Source organism: Cajanus cajan, chromosome 5 (genome assembly GCF_000230855.2).
Source record: "Cajanus cajan strain Asha chromosome 5, NIPB_CcT2T_4, whole genome shotgun sequence".
NCBI lineage: Eukaryota > Viridiplantae > Streptophyta > Magnoliopsida > Fabales > Fabaceae > Cajanus > Cajanus cajan.
Window position 1 is genome coordinate 70775159 of NC_138521.1, and position 14145 is coordinate 70789303.

The following is a 14145-nucleotide window of genomic DNA, read 5'->3' on the forward strand; positions in this document are numbered from 1 at the left end:
TAGATATGCCCAATTTTCCAATTGTGACAAAATCTAATATGTTATATCTATAATCGTAAACAATCTCCATCTTCCAATTTTATCATCTCAAACACAAACTAATTAGATATACCCAATTTTTCAATTATGACAAAATCTAATATGTTATATCTATAATCGTAAACAATCCCCGATCTTCTAATTGTGAAATTGTTCATAGAATAAACATTAGAGACATGGATAGAACACTTGGATAATTAAAATTAACTAAACATCAATTGAAAATGTTTAGAAGCTATGATCCAGAATATTACATCAATACTCAAACAAAAAAAAAAATAGTTCTGCATAATGTAAAGGAAAAACCAAAAGAGACTAATAAGTCGTTCATCTTGAAGATCAATTTTTTTTCTCTTCTAATTATTCGCTCTTCTGTTTTCAGACTTTTTTTTTTTAATTACTAAGAGTTATCTTTTTCTCTTCTTTTCATTTGGCCTAAGTCCACTTAAAATTCATACTTAATAAAGCCACAAGTACGAAAAAATCTATCTGTAAAATTCTCTTACTTCAACTCTTCCGTCTTGATACTTGTTCTCCTTAGACCATGATTTAAGCACCTAAAACACTTATTTACAAAGAAAAATAAGAAACCAAAAGTGTAATGTAAAACAAAGATAATGCAAGATAAAATCATTTAAACAACGCAATAATTTATGCATATGGCCTAAACTAAAGTATGAATGCAAAAATAATTTATACACACCTCAATTAACATATATGGTTACACATAAATTGTTCATTCAATAGAAAAATGATTCAATTTTTCTCTTATATTTTTTAAAAAATTAAAATTTTAATAGTGTTGAGTAAATTATATTTTAAATATAATTTTGTTGATTTTTAAATTTTAAGTTTATTAACTTAATTAACATTAATAATTTAAATAGATTTTTAAACAGACTATTAAGTTATGCCAAACTTTAAAAAAATTTGATCATGTCTATAAAAAAATTTATGATAAATAATACGTCAATCTTATGTTTTGATTTTGCACAATAGATCTAACCTGTATATTCATAATATGGTTTAACATACCTATTCTCATTCCTAATTATATCTAACCCCATTTAAAGTATTTAATGAAGCATATTTTGGTTGTGATACTGGGAAGTTTCATTAAACATCAAGAATTTAAATAAAATACTAATTTTATTATATCTAACTTTTATTTTTTGCATTATGATTATATATTTTGGTTATGAGTTTTTTTTCTCTCAATTTTTTGTACTTTTTATAACACACAATAAAATTATCTTTATTTAGTCTTTCACATTAAAAATCAAAATACGTTCTCCTATAACATATCAAATAATATTATATATTATCACAAATCATAATAAAACATTGCATTTTCATAAATTATTATATATTTTTTTTCTATTAGTAAACTTTTAGTTTTCACTTGTCCCATCAAGCATCAAAATAATTTATTATGGTGGTTCTGATATATAATATGATGTCTTAGAATCTAAATTGTAACATTGGACAATTTTAATTATTATTGTTGATTTTATTAAAATTATTGTGTTGTAGTGATTTATTTATGTTTATTGTTGAGAAATTCTATAATAAATATTTTTTTAATAAAATTTTAGTTGTTTGATAATTTTTCTTAATAGAGGTTAAATTTGACCTATAGGAGAGTGTATACAAAGTTATTATTGAGAATTGAGTTTCATAAGTTCATTTTTATAAATTTTAGAGAAATAATATAGAGAGAATTAATAGCTTTAGAACAGTAGTGAAATATTTATCCTCTACTTCACATAATTTCTTCTACCATTCCCCGTTGAAGCAATTGTAGTTATTAGTTGGTAGTTCGAGTTTCCAAGCAATAATCAAATTTGTTGGTGGTGGTGGTGTGAAGTTCTTGGATTTTTGACTTTCTCTTTCATCCTCCTTTGATTCTCTTAGAGATAAAGGTAAGGGAAGTTAAAATTCATTTTTTGTGTTGGTCTATGATGAATGTGTTGTTTGAAATTGTTAAATTTGGTGACTATGTGAATGATTGAGATGGAATTGCATGTTGTGGAGTTCTATTGTTATTGAACATATGGAAGTAAATTTGGTGAATCTGGTTTTGGGATGGTTGCATGTTGATTACGAAGTTGGATTTGTGTTGTTTGAAGTGTTTATGCATGTTATCATATGTTGCATGTTGAAATTTTTTTGAATTTCAAGTGGATCGAGCAATTTCATGATTATGCTTGCGTAAAAATCACCATCGTATCAGGCGTATCTTCATGGCATCGAGCATGACTCAAATCAAGGGTTCTCTACTCTAATCACGTCGGACGCATAATTGATGATATCGAACGTGAAGGGATAGAAAAGTCTCTAACTTAATCACGCCAAACATGGGTAAAATGGTGTCAAGTATGAGGAGAGAGAAACATTTATTACTTAGTGATGTCAGACCCTAACAAAGGGGACGTTATACATAATCAAGACAAATTTCTCTGCCTAAACGACGCCAAATGTCAATTCATTGACGCCAACATGAGTTAGACAAAGACTCTCTACTTAAAATGGGGTTAAACGTTGGTTTTGGCTATGCCAAGCATCAAAGAAACAAGGACTATTTAACTTATCCATGGTGGGCGTTGGGAGTTTGGCGCCAAGCATGGGCAAGCCTAAGATCTCTTTGCTTTAATGACACTATGCACGAAATGAGTGACTCAAGCTTGTGTTGCCTATTTAAAATGTGTTATTTTTGGCTAAGTGTTAAGCATTGTATAAGTAGTAGGAGAACATATATGTTTTATGTTATTGTATGATATCATTTATTTATACATTTATGTATATAGTTGATTTAAACAGTTGGAGTATAACATGAGTTTTATGTCATATCGTGTCAAATAATTATGTTGAGGATGCTTAAGGCTTAGAGTTATATTGAGTTGATTGACTTAGGACTAGAGGAGGGATTGTTTAAAAACTTGGATATCCCATTGTAATGATATTGTTGTGGTGCTTTATGAACTCAATTGTTGAAAATCTTTATTGAGTAGTCAACTCTTGAAGTGGATAGTTAAGTTTCCTCTAAGACTTTAGTTGATGTAGTATGTGGGTAGGGTTGAGTCACACTGACTATAAGCGACTACAGTGTATGAGTTAGGTCGAGCTATATTGATTATAAAGTGACCAATATTGATCTTATGTGTGCAAGGTCAAGACATATATGTATAAAGTGATCAATTGAGTAAAGTACAAGGTTGGGGCCAAAATTCCTAAATAAGTACTGAATTAATGACATAATATTTGAAGGGTAGTCAGTGAGTTAATCTCATAAGTGACTTAGTTATGCTAGCTAATTTCATGGTAGTTACATACCCAAGTTATTCTACCCTAACAAGAATATTAGACTTCTTATTTTAAGTGACAACATTTGAGAAACCATGTTGTTGTGGATTTTTGTCCATATTGGTTGTGGATCTAACTATATTGAAAAGATAATGTTGTTGGTTTGGTAGGGTCAAATTACCTAGATTACTCACCTATACTGTAAGAGATCTTCTAATTGAAATACGTAATAACACATTTAATTGTTATAAGTTGCATATGTTGTTAAGTTGTTTAATGGTGTTGTGGCATATGCTATGTTGTTATGCTAAGGAGTGGGATGTTGTTAAGCTAAGGAGTGGGATGTTGTTAAGTTGTTAAAGTTCAATAATAAGTTGTGCATGTGATTATTAATGTTTACGTGGTTCACGTGCTATGGTGAATTATGATGAGTTACATTGTTGTGTTGTTCTAGTTGAGTATCATACGGTATTGTGTTGATAAATTATAAGCTAATGTTATGTTGAAGCATGCTATGTTGTTTATATTGATAGTATAATAGTTCAACTCATATACTTATTATGTTGATTTATTTTCAATATTAGTTTACCTATACGTGTTTTCATGTGATTGAATTACAATAATCATACTTTATATGAGATTAAAATAAAAAATAAATTACAAATAGAGTTTGTTTTTTTTTTAATAATCTCAAGCGTGTGGTTCAGCGGTAGGGGTTGATCCACGCTTAAGCAAGGTCAGGGATTCGAATCCTACCTTGTGTATGCCGCGTTAAATCTTGAAGTCAGCTATTGGCAATAAATACTCTTGGGACGAAAAAAAAGAGTGATAATAGTACAAATCTTTTGAACTATCATTATATAAATTATTTTGCATATTTACTAAAACATTTGAAGATGATGATTTTATTTTCAATGAGTAATTTTAATTATGTGTTAACTTTTTTTTATTCCAATTCTTTTATCATCATATACTAACTTTTGTAATTTATGTTAATATTTCATATTATCTTGCATCGAAGAATTTTTTTTATTCATTTAGCACATTTTACAAAAAAAAATGTACCAAAATCCATAATGTTTATCGGTGAGAAAAAAAAAATAATTATTTTAAATTTCAACATACTAATAGTAAATAAAAAATAAAAGTATGATAGAATTAATCTCACTTGATCATATGATGAAAAAGAAAGTAATCAGGATAAATGTAAAATATTCGACATTTATTAATGTTAAGTAACTTATTTATTTTGGCTAATTAAAATGTTATGTTAATATTTTTAAAATTTTATCAATAAAATAATACAAATGAGAGTGGATGATATATTTAAATAAGTTTAGAATTTAATATTATTTAAATAAACCTTGATATAGTGGACTATAATTTACTCCATTAAATAATTGTAGCTTAATATTTATTCAAAAACAAAAAAAATGTGTTTTTTTTACTTTTCTCAAACCATTTCAACATGTAAAACATTCCTACCAGTCCATAACATTATTATACAAATCTCATTTCATGCACTTAAAACACAAAAGAATAGAGAATTACATAAAAACATGCATTTTCCATGCAATTAAATTTACTATTTTAGTTTAGAAAGTTATTAAATAGTAAAAATATTACAGTATTAAAATCAACAATATAATATCACTCATGTTGTACCAAAAAAAAGAAGACAAAAAAGAGACGAAAGACAAAACTGATTACATGTTTATATTTATTACATAAAAATATATTAAATAATAAATTATTATTTTTTACTTAAAAATTATTTATATTTTTATATATATTTATTTATTTTATTACATTTACCTTTATTTTTTGGTTAATATAAATTTATTATTTTAAATTAGATTTGACATTTAATAGTTATTACCTTTTTATATTTATTTTTATTGTATATAATATAATGTTTATATTATGGCTTAAATAAGCCAATTAGCGTAGTGATTTACGTGTTAAGAGATAAGGGAATGTCTTGAGATCAAACTTCCTTTTAACTATTTTTATCATTTATAAATTATAAATTATATGTTAAATTATATTTTTTTATATTTTTATTTTTATTAATCTATAATATTAGTTTATCTATTTTAAAATAGAGATATTCAGTCTTCCTATTTTTTAAAAATATGAAATTTTGATCTTTCACTAAATTAACATTTATCTATCATTAACTTTTAATATTTATTTATACTTAAATAATGTAATAATTAGTAATATGAGATTTAGAGATAAAAAAATTATAAAAAATGTACAAACAATATTTATTAATAAAATAAAAGAAAGTACTCATTAAAATATATACAAGTAAAGTTTTTTTTTTTTTTAATTTTTTTCTACATATTGCATCACTAAATATTACGCCACTTAAGTTATAACAAAACACTGAATAATGTCAAAATTTAATAATCAACAAATATCAAATTGACAATATGAAATTTTTTTCATAATTTTAAAAATAGAGAGACTAAATACCTCTATTTTAAAATATAAAAAGAGATCAAGATTGTGGATTGACAAAAATAAAAGGATAAAAAAAGTAATTTAGCCTAACTTTTATTAAGAAACTAAAATTTCAAGAATTAAAAATTGAGAAATCACTCTAAAAAAAATAATAATTGAGAAATTAAACTCGTGAATTAAATATTATAAGAGATAAAAAAATGTAGTCCAATATAAATATTGTTTTGATTGTAAATCTATTGGCATTGTTAAGATCACTGCATCTAAAGTATTGTTTGTTTTAGTATTTGTTGAGTTGTCACTGTTTTGTTATTGAAAAGATACATTAGTGTGTTAAGGGAGGAGTTTGTTTATAAACTACTTGTAGTTTCGATTCCTAAGCAATGTAGGACTTTTAGGTATATCAGAATAAGCCTCCAACCCTAATCAAGACTAAGGGATAAGAGTGACCTGAACCCTCTATCTAATGTCAATATTTCAATCATAAGTATGATGCCATCGTTAGGATCACCATGATTGAGACATTATTTATTTTGACATTAATTGAACCGTTACAATTTTATCCTTAAAAAAATCTTAATAAATTTAGAAGGGATGATATTTATAAGTTATTCATAACCTTGATTTATAAACAATGATACTTTTAAGCATATCAATAAATACTATTGTATTAATTATCACTTCAAGTTATATATTTAATGTGATATTACGATGAATGTTAAAATTTTAATGGTTATTATATAAATATTTAATAATTAAAAATTATAAATTTTATAAAATTAAAAAATTAAAATTACAAATTAAATATTACATACAATGAACTGGAATTGCAATTTGACATTTATATGTAATATTGTTGGAAGGAAGTAGAGTGTTGGCGCTGGAGAGGTTTTTTTAAACTTTAATTGTTTAGTTTTTAATCTTTCAGGAAAAAAAAAAAGAGAGCAAAACCTCCTTCATATAAATTTAGAGATTAATTTGAAAAGAAGAAAAGGATTTTAAAATATTTTAAGTGTAATTTTAAAATACTTTTTACTTATATTTTTAATTTAAAAATAGAAAAATACAAATATAAAATAATTTTTAAAATATTATTTTCTCCATATGAATCAAACAAGAGTTATCATTATTTTTTTTTTATGTTCCATTAAAATCTGTGATTCTCTCCTTTGATTGAAACAGAATTTATAATTTGTTTTTTGCGGGTGGTTAGTTGTAATGACTTGTGGTTGCATGCATGAATGATTGAGATTTGAGCGAAAGAGCATGGGTGACAGTCACCGACTCATCCTATCCTAGTAAGGAACACGTAAGCTATGCAATCATATTCATGGATTCACATGCTATATCTTATAACTTATTTTATTTCTGCTCCTAATTCTATTTACTATCCACCATATGACAGCTTCATTCCCACATGCCACTCAACTTCCAACCAATTGCCCCAATTTATTATTTATAAAGAAATAGGATCATAATCATATAAACTTTTTCATGCTATTATCTTTTAAAACAAAAATATTTTTATTCATAAGAATTCCAACATAAAACCTTATTTAATTTCATAAAAACCAAAGGAATTATTTTTCAAACTGTTATTATTTCATAAAAGGTTACGGTATTAGTGTTTCCCCCTAGTATAGATTTATTCAACTTTATGCTCGTGTACATTTTGAGTGCATATATTTTAATTTTTTAATAATATTATTTAATTAATTTATATTTTAAAAAATTATTTTATTGCTTATAAAAGGAATAATAATTTATTTTATTTTGACTTCCTTTTCCTTATCTTATTGACTTGATTTAATATTATTTTTTTACTTGGTCTTACAATTTTATAAATAGACTTAAATATTTTTTAATTATGTAAAATGTACGAGTTTCGATTTTGATCTCCACATTTATTTATTTTTCATCCTTATAAAATTTGTAAATATTATTTTTAATCCTTGTAAAATCAGTAAATTTTGATCTTATAATATATTTTTCTTTGATTTTTATTCCTCTAAAATCTCAAATCATTATTTTTGTCATAAATGATGATTTTAAAGTATAAAAATAATATATATAATATCATTAATAGTTATAAGTAATATTAATATTAAAGTAGTTAAAAATATTTACATAATAATAAGAATTAATAATAATAATTTTTAAGTTTAAAGGATGAAAAACAATGAAATTTTTTTATAATGATCAAAATCAAAATTTAATTATTCTACCGGCACTTATAAATATATTAAATATATTTTAGGATAACCAACTCTAAATGAGCTTTTGAATTATTGTTATTTTTTGAACTGGTCTCGCACTGTTTTATAAATATTTATACTTTAATTTACACGATTTTAGGATAACGAACTTTTTTCGGGTACACTAAATGAGTTCCTAAGTTCAAGATAGAATTGTGTTTCATGATCATTGGTGATTATGGATAAGAACAACACATACTACATTTTTCAAGTAGAGTTAATCATCATTAATTACAGGATAAACAGGTCAAATACCATTCAATGAATAACTATAAATAAATGAAACACCAATATTAAGAAATAAGATATCTCAAGAAATTTCTGAGTCTTAGATAGAATGTTACACGCACTATAAATACCAGCCAACACTGGTCATGTTTTTTGCATGACTACTGCTAATATCATATTGTTCTTAGCTTTTGGTTGGGCTATTGCATTGTTCTTGTGTTACTCATTTTTCGAGTGCATATTGCTATTAAAGAAAATGACAATTGAGCAACACAAAAATGTTGACAGTGTTGAAGCCAATGGGCTTCAGAGTTTGCAAGAGCCCTTCATTCAACAAGGGAAGGGTGCTGTTGGTGCCTGTAAAGATGTCGAATCTAATACAACAGTTCAAAATGGATCCATCGGAATGGTTCTGCTTAGCACATTTATTGCTGTTTGTGGTTCTTTTTCATTTGGAACTTGTGTAAGTATCTTAAGACTTGAGTGACAAACAATATACCAGGTGCATGGCTCAAGAAAGAAAAATTCTGAAAATACTCTTCACTAAATGTCTGTTTCATTTTTTGTGTTTGTTTTCTGGGTAGGGATCAATGCAAAATTACACCCAGATTCAAAAGAGAAAAAAAGGCTTGTATGTTTAGCTCGAATTATTATTTTGGCAGGTGGGCTATTCAGCACCTACTCAAGCGGCTATCAGGGAAGATCTTAATCTATCTCTTGCTGAGGTTAGTATTTTAATTTCCTCTCCTTATTGACATATGATTTATACCATATTGTCTGAAAGAAAACTAATAAAATCTTGTGGGGAATTGCAGTTTTCTATGTTTGGTTCTTTAGTAACAATTGGTGCAATGCTTGGGGCAATAACAAGTGGCCCGATTACGGATTTCATTGGCCGGAAAGGGGTATGTGAAATACAAATTCTAGATTGTTTTATGCACTCTATAAGGCCTTTCAGTATTAAATAGCTTTAATTTTTAATGAGAAACAGGCAATGAGAATGTCAACAGGATTTTGCTTAACGGGATGGCTAGCTGTCTTCTTCTCAGAGGTATTTGTGCATCTTCTGCATAATACAAATTCATCTTTTGAAAAAAGTTGCAAAATGGAAAAGAGATTTCACTGGTGTTATACTATCAACTGCAGGATTCTTACACACTTGACATGGGGAGATTTTTCACAGGATATGGAATTGGAGTTATCTCATTCGTGGTAAGTGGTAACAAACTACAAGTCTTTAGCAGTATAACCATAAGTTTTTGTTTGGTTATGCTCAAAGTTTTAAGGGCTATCTGTATGTTGCTTCTTGATGATAATATTTCAAAATTGTAACAAAAGATAGCAAAATGGAACAGGTCCCTGTATATATAGCAGAAATAGCACCCAAAAATCTCCGGGGTGGACTTGCAACAACAAATCAGGTGGGACTAAGAATTATCATGTTTGTTTCTTTGACTAAAAGTTATGTATCATTGAGATGCATTTTGATCCTGACACTAATTGTTCTGCAGCTTATGATTGTTATTGGATCATCAGTCTCATTCTTAATAGGAAGTGTCTTAAGTTGGAGACAGCTAGCTCTTGCAGGTAAGTTATAATATAAGCCTTGATTTTTGCTCTGTAGCTAATTATGAAGGGAAAGGATTGACTTGTATTGGCTTAAACTTTGAAGGGCTTGTGCCTTGCATTTCCTTGCTGATTGGTTTGTGGTTTATCCCAGAGTCTCCCAGATGGCTGGTAAAAATTGAATTAGAATCTAAAGTCAAATGTTTCTTTTGTTTTCTTCTTCCAAATAAACTAAAAGTTAATATTTTTTCAGGCAAAGGTTGGCCTCAAGAATGATTTTCAAGTAGCTTTAAGAAGACTCCGGGGAAAAGATGTTGATATTTCTCAAGAAGCTGATGAAATTCTTGTACTTCCCAATCTCCCTCAACTGATTGAACACCTTTAAAATATTTCCTAATAAATTTGACTCGTTGTGTAAGCTGAGCTGACTTGTTTTTTGTGAATAGGATTATATTGAAACTCTTCAAAGCCTTCCTAAAACTAAGCTTCTGGATTTGTTTCAATTCAAACATGTGCGCTCAGTAGTTGTAAGTAACATACTTTTCTATCAGAAGTTCAATCAGAGTGCGCAAGTAATTGGACATTTCTAATAGTTTGTAATGATTTCAGATTGGAGTTGGGTTAATGGTATGTCAACAATCTGTTGGAATTAATGGCATTGGATTTTATACAGCTGAGACTTTTGTAGCAGCTGGTAAGTAACAAAAAACACGTGCTGGTTTTAAAAACTCAAATAGCTCTTTGTTCTGTCTCATTCATTCCCCTACTACTTGATTTACAGGACTTTCTTCAGGAAAAATTGGTACCATAGCATATGCTTGTGTGCAGGTACTCGATCCCTCTGCGGATTTCACTGACAATAATCATATATGGTACAATAATATCAATTATCTATTTGAATTTAATCTGATAAAATGAATGTCAGGTTCCATTCACTGTAGTGGGAGCCATTTTGATGGATAAGTCTGGAAGAAGACCACTTATAATGGTAGATCTGTTTTAAAAGCATTTGAATTTTTAATGATGCCATGTAAAAGTAAGGGGAATAAGAGCTTAGAGGCCTAATAACAAGTGCCTGTATGCATGTAGGCTTCAGCAAGTGGGACATTTTTAGGCTGCTTCATTACTGGAATTGCTTTCTTTCTCAAGGCAAGCTTTTAATAATCATTTTTCCTCCATATATTAAGTGTGCATATCTCAATTCTAAATTTCTGCTTTATGATTCCATGGATCAGGATCAGAGCTTATTGCTTGGTTGGGTGCCAATATTAGCTGTTGCTGGCGTGCTGGTGAGTTTTCTCACAAAGATGTTTAACCTATTTAAATACAAGATAAAAGTATTTTTGAGAACTTTTCTATTGAAAAAAAAAAAAAACTCTTTATTTTCAGTAGAAAAACTCTCAAAAGTTCTTTTAAATTTTGTATCTAAAGAGATTTGTTGTTGAGGTCACTGAGTAGTTAACTAGTAATCTTTAAACTCAAAGTCCAGACTAATATGAAATTCAATCACCTTTTTGGCACTGCTTGTAATCAGATATACATAGCAGCATTTTCAATTGGAATGGGACCGGTTCCTTGGGTAATAATGTCTGAGGTATGATTTATTTGACAAAACACATTTGAATGGCTTTGAGTACTATTTCGGCATATCTTTATGAACATTTTATTTTTCCTTTCCTGTTCATGGTGTTTGATAGACAAATTCAAGCAAAGTGCTAATGCTAGTTTTCACATTGCAGATCTTTCCCATACATATGAAGGGGACTGCTGGTAGCTTAGTGGTTTTGGTGAATTGGCTAGGAGCTTGGGTAGTTTCATATACATTCAACTTTCTAATGAGCTGGAGTTCTCCTTGTAAGCAGAGTTTGTTAACATTATTATTTCACAATCTAACATTAACAATAGTTGATAACATATGTTTCAAATCTTTTTGGCCAGGTACTTTACTTTTATATGCGGGATTCTCCCTTTTAACTATTCTTTTCGTAGCAAAGTTAGTCCCAGAAACCAAAGGTAAAACACTAGAAGAGATTCAGGCATGCATCAATTCATAGAAGGAAAAAAGGGCGACAAAGGAGCAACTACTTATATTTTTCAAATTCTTTTGGATCCATTTGAAACAATGGATAGGATCGGCATTGCCAAGTAATGCATAATATAACAGTGAAATTACATGCGGTATATATGAATGTAACAAATAGTAGATGATATGTATCCATTATTATATTATTAGCTCATTGGTTTAAAAAAAATTATTCAGAAAATAGCCATTGCCTTAATTTGTCATGATTAATTTATCAATTCCAGATAGGTGGTCTACCTGCAATTTTCTTTTTATATAATAAAAGGTCTGTCATTTAGACGTGTTCACAAAATAATGCAATTTCAGAGACCTGTTCATCTTCCTAGCCAAAACATGTCTCAACCTGTTGTTTTCTAAGACGGGACTTTCTATTGACAAATTCACTTCCTTGACACCTTTTTTTTCATCCTTGCTTTGCAAAGCATAATTTAATTGTGATTGGAAAATGAGAAACAGAAGAACTCCTCCAAATATTTCAGATTTAATTGGCAAAACTTATTGTCATAGTTTTGACATTTTGCTAGCTTAGCAAATTCCTTCAGTCCTCCTCCAAATGCCAGACAACACTTGGTAAGTAAAATGGTATCATTTAAACTTAAATTATAAGGTATAAATTTAATTTGGGCCTTTAAAATTAAGATTGTACTAAAATATAATTTAATTCAGCCTTACAATGGAGTGGTTCTTCCAAAGGTTTCAATTTTAACGTATTATTATTTTAGTTTTTACCCTTCAAATCATACATGTTTTAATAAATAAAAGTATTTGAATATCTAAATTACATCAATAATAAATAATTTAAATTGTGATGAATAAAATCATCTTTTCAATAATTATTAGTTCAAATGATCGATTGATTTTCAATTTGTTTATATTAATAAGAAATGAATATATACAATATTATTCATAGATTCATTGTTTCATTCATTAAATTAAAAGTTCAAATGGATAAAATTTAGAGAGATTAAGAAGCAAATGTTCAGTTATTTAGGAATTTTAATTTGGGGTTGAGATTAAGTTTCATTCATTATACATTTTTGTAACTTTGATCTTATTATACATGATAACTCATTTGCTATATTTTTAAAGATTCTATTTACTTAAATATCAATTATTTGAAAAAGAGAATCCAATTTTTTTTCTTCTAAAAATGCAAATTCTTTGCATGTTCTAAAGAGAAACTTGCATGAAGAGTATTTTTTTAAGTAATAATCTAAACCCTATTTCTAGCAACTTGGGTAATTAGATGAGTCGTATTAAATAGGGATGACAAATGGATTGATCAAATAATTTTTTAGCCGCATCATAATGGATTAGATAAAAATATTTCATGAATCCATTTAAATCTATTAAAAAATCATATAAAAATTCAATATGTCAAATCCATTTAAAAAAAGAAGATTCATCCAATTCATTAATTAGTAATTTTTTCATTGATGAATATCCGATCCATCCATAAAAATAATGTTTTAAAAATTAAATAATTTTTTATTTTTATAATATTTTATTTCTTCATCTTTTCTTTTATAAGTCATTACATTCTTATATATAATTTTTTAAAATTCATATAAAAAACTCATGTCAAAATAGTCTTTTAAAATCTCAATCAAATAAACATTTCATATTGTAATCTAATGAATTTTGAAAAAGTGGTAGATGAATCACTAACCATCCATAAAGTTAAATGGATAGATTGAATCCGATCCGTATTTTTATTGTAATGAATGCATTGGATAAATTTACTTGTGTATGAATTGGATGGATGATAGATAAATTAATTTATTTGTCACTCTAGTTTCAAATCTTGATCTAGAAAATATTTTCCTATTGAGTTCTAAATCAAAAATATCTCAGGTAACTAGTATAAAAAATGAAACTAAAATATACAAAAGAAATCATAACATATATAATCATTAAGAGTTACATAATGTACATTGAGCTACATCTAATTCTCCAAAAGAAAAAAGGTCAACCACTAATTTTCATGAGAGTTAAGTCACAAAATAAAAGGAAAGAAGAATAATTTCATGAAAATTGTTGTCGTTTCGTTCTTGAACAATTAAATTCATCCCCAAAATCTTCAACTTGGTTAATATTCCTTTAAGGTTAGAGAGAGAAAGACTTGTTAAGTGTTAGAGAGAGTGGATCATACCTTTTTCATCTTAAATATGTTTATGTTTTACTATTAGGGATTTTTTTATA

General features: G+C 27.4%; 1 protein-coding gene across 1 annotated transcript; it reads left to right on the plus strand.

Moving 5' to 3' along the window:
• Positions 1-8376: 8376 nt before the first annotated feature.
• On the plus strand, positions 8377-12124 carry LOC109809101 (sugar transporter ERD6-like 16). Its single transcript, XM_020372329.3, has 18 exons — positions 8377-8757; positions 8957-9019; positions 9110-9199; positions 9286-9345; positions 9441-9506; positions 9650-9715; positions 9806-9881; positions 9967-10031; positions 10114-10206; positions 10307-10387; positions 10470-10554; positions 10642-10688; positions 10786-10848; positions 10950-11009; positions 11096-11149; positions 11395-11454; positions 11600-11714; positions 11799-12124. The coding sequence occupies exons 1-18, from the start codon at positions 8452-8454 to the stop codon at positions 11912-11914; spliced, it is 1566 nt and encodes a 521-aa protein (XP_020227918.1). The 5' UTR covers positions 8377-8451; the 3' UTR covers positions 11915-12124.
• The last annotated feature ends 2021 nt before the right edge of the window (positions 12125-14145 follow it).

Excerpts from the sequence above, each read along its gene's own strand:
- LOC109809101 (XM_020372329.3), top strand. The coding sequence starts at position 8,452 with ATGACTACTGCTAATATCATATTGTTCTTAGCTTTTGGTTGGGCTATT. Across the intron at positions 10,555-10,641 it reads TGAGACTTTTGTAGCAGCTG|GACTTTCTTCAGGAAAAATT; the intron begins GTAAGTAACAAA and ends CTTGATTTACAG. Across the intron at positions 10,689-10,785 it reads TAGCATATGCTTGTGTGCAG|GTTCCATTCACTGTAGTGGG; the intron begins GTACTCGATCCC and ends AATGAATGTCAG.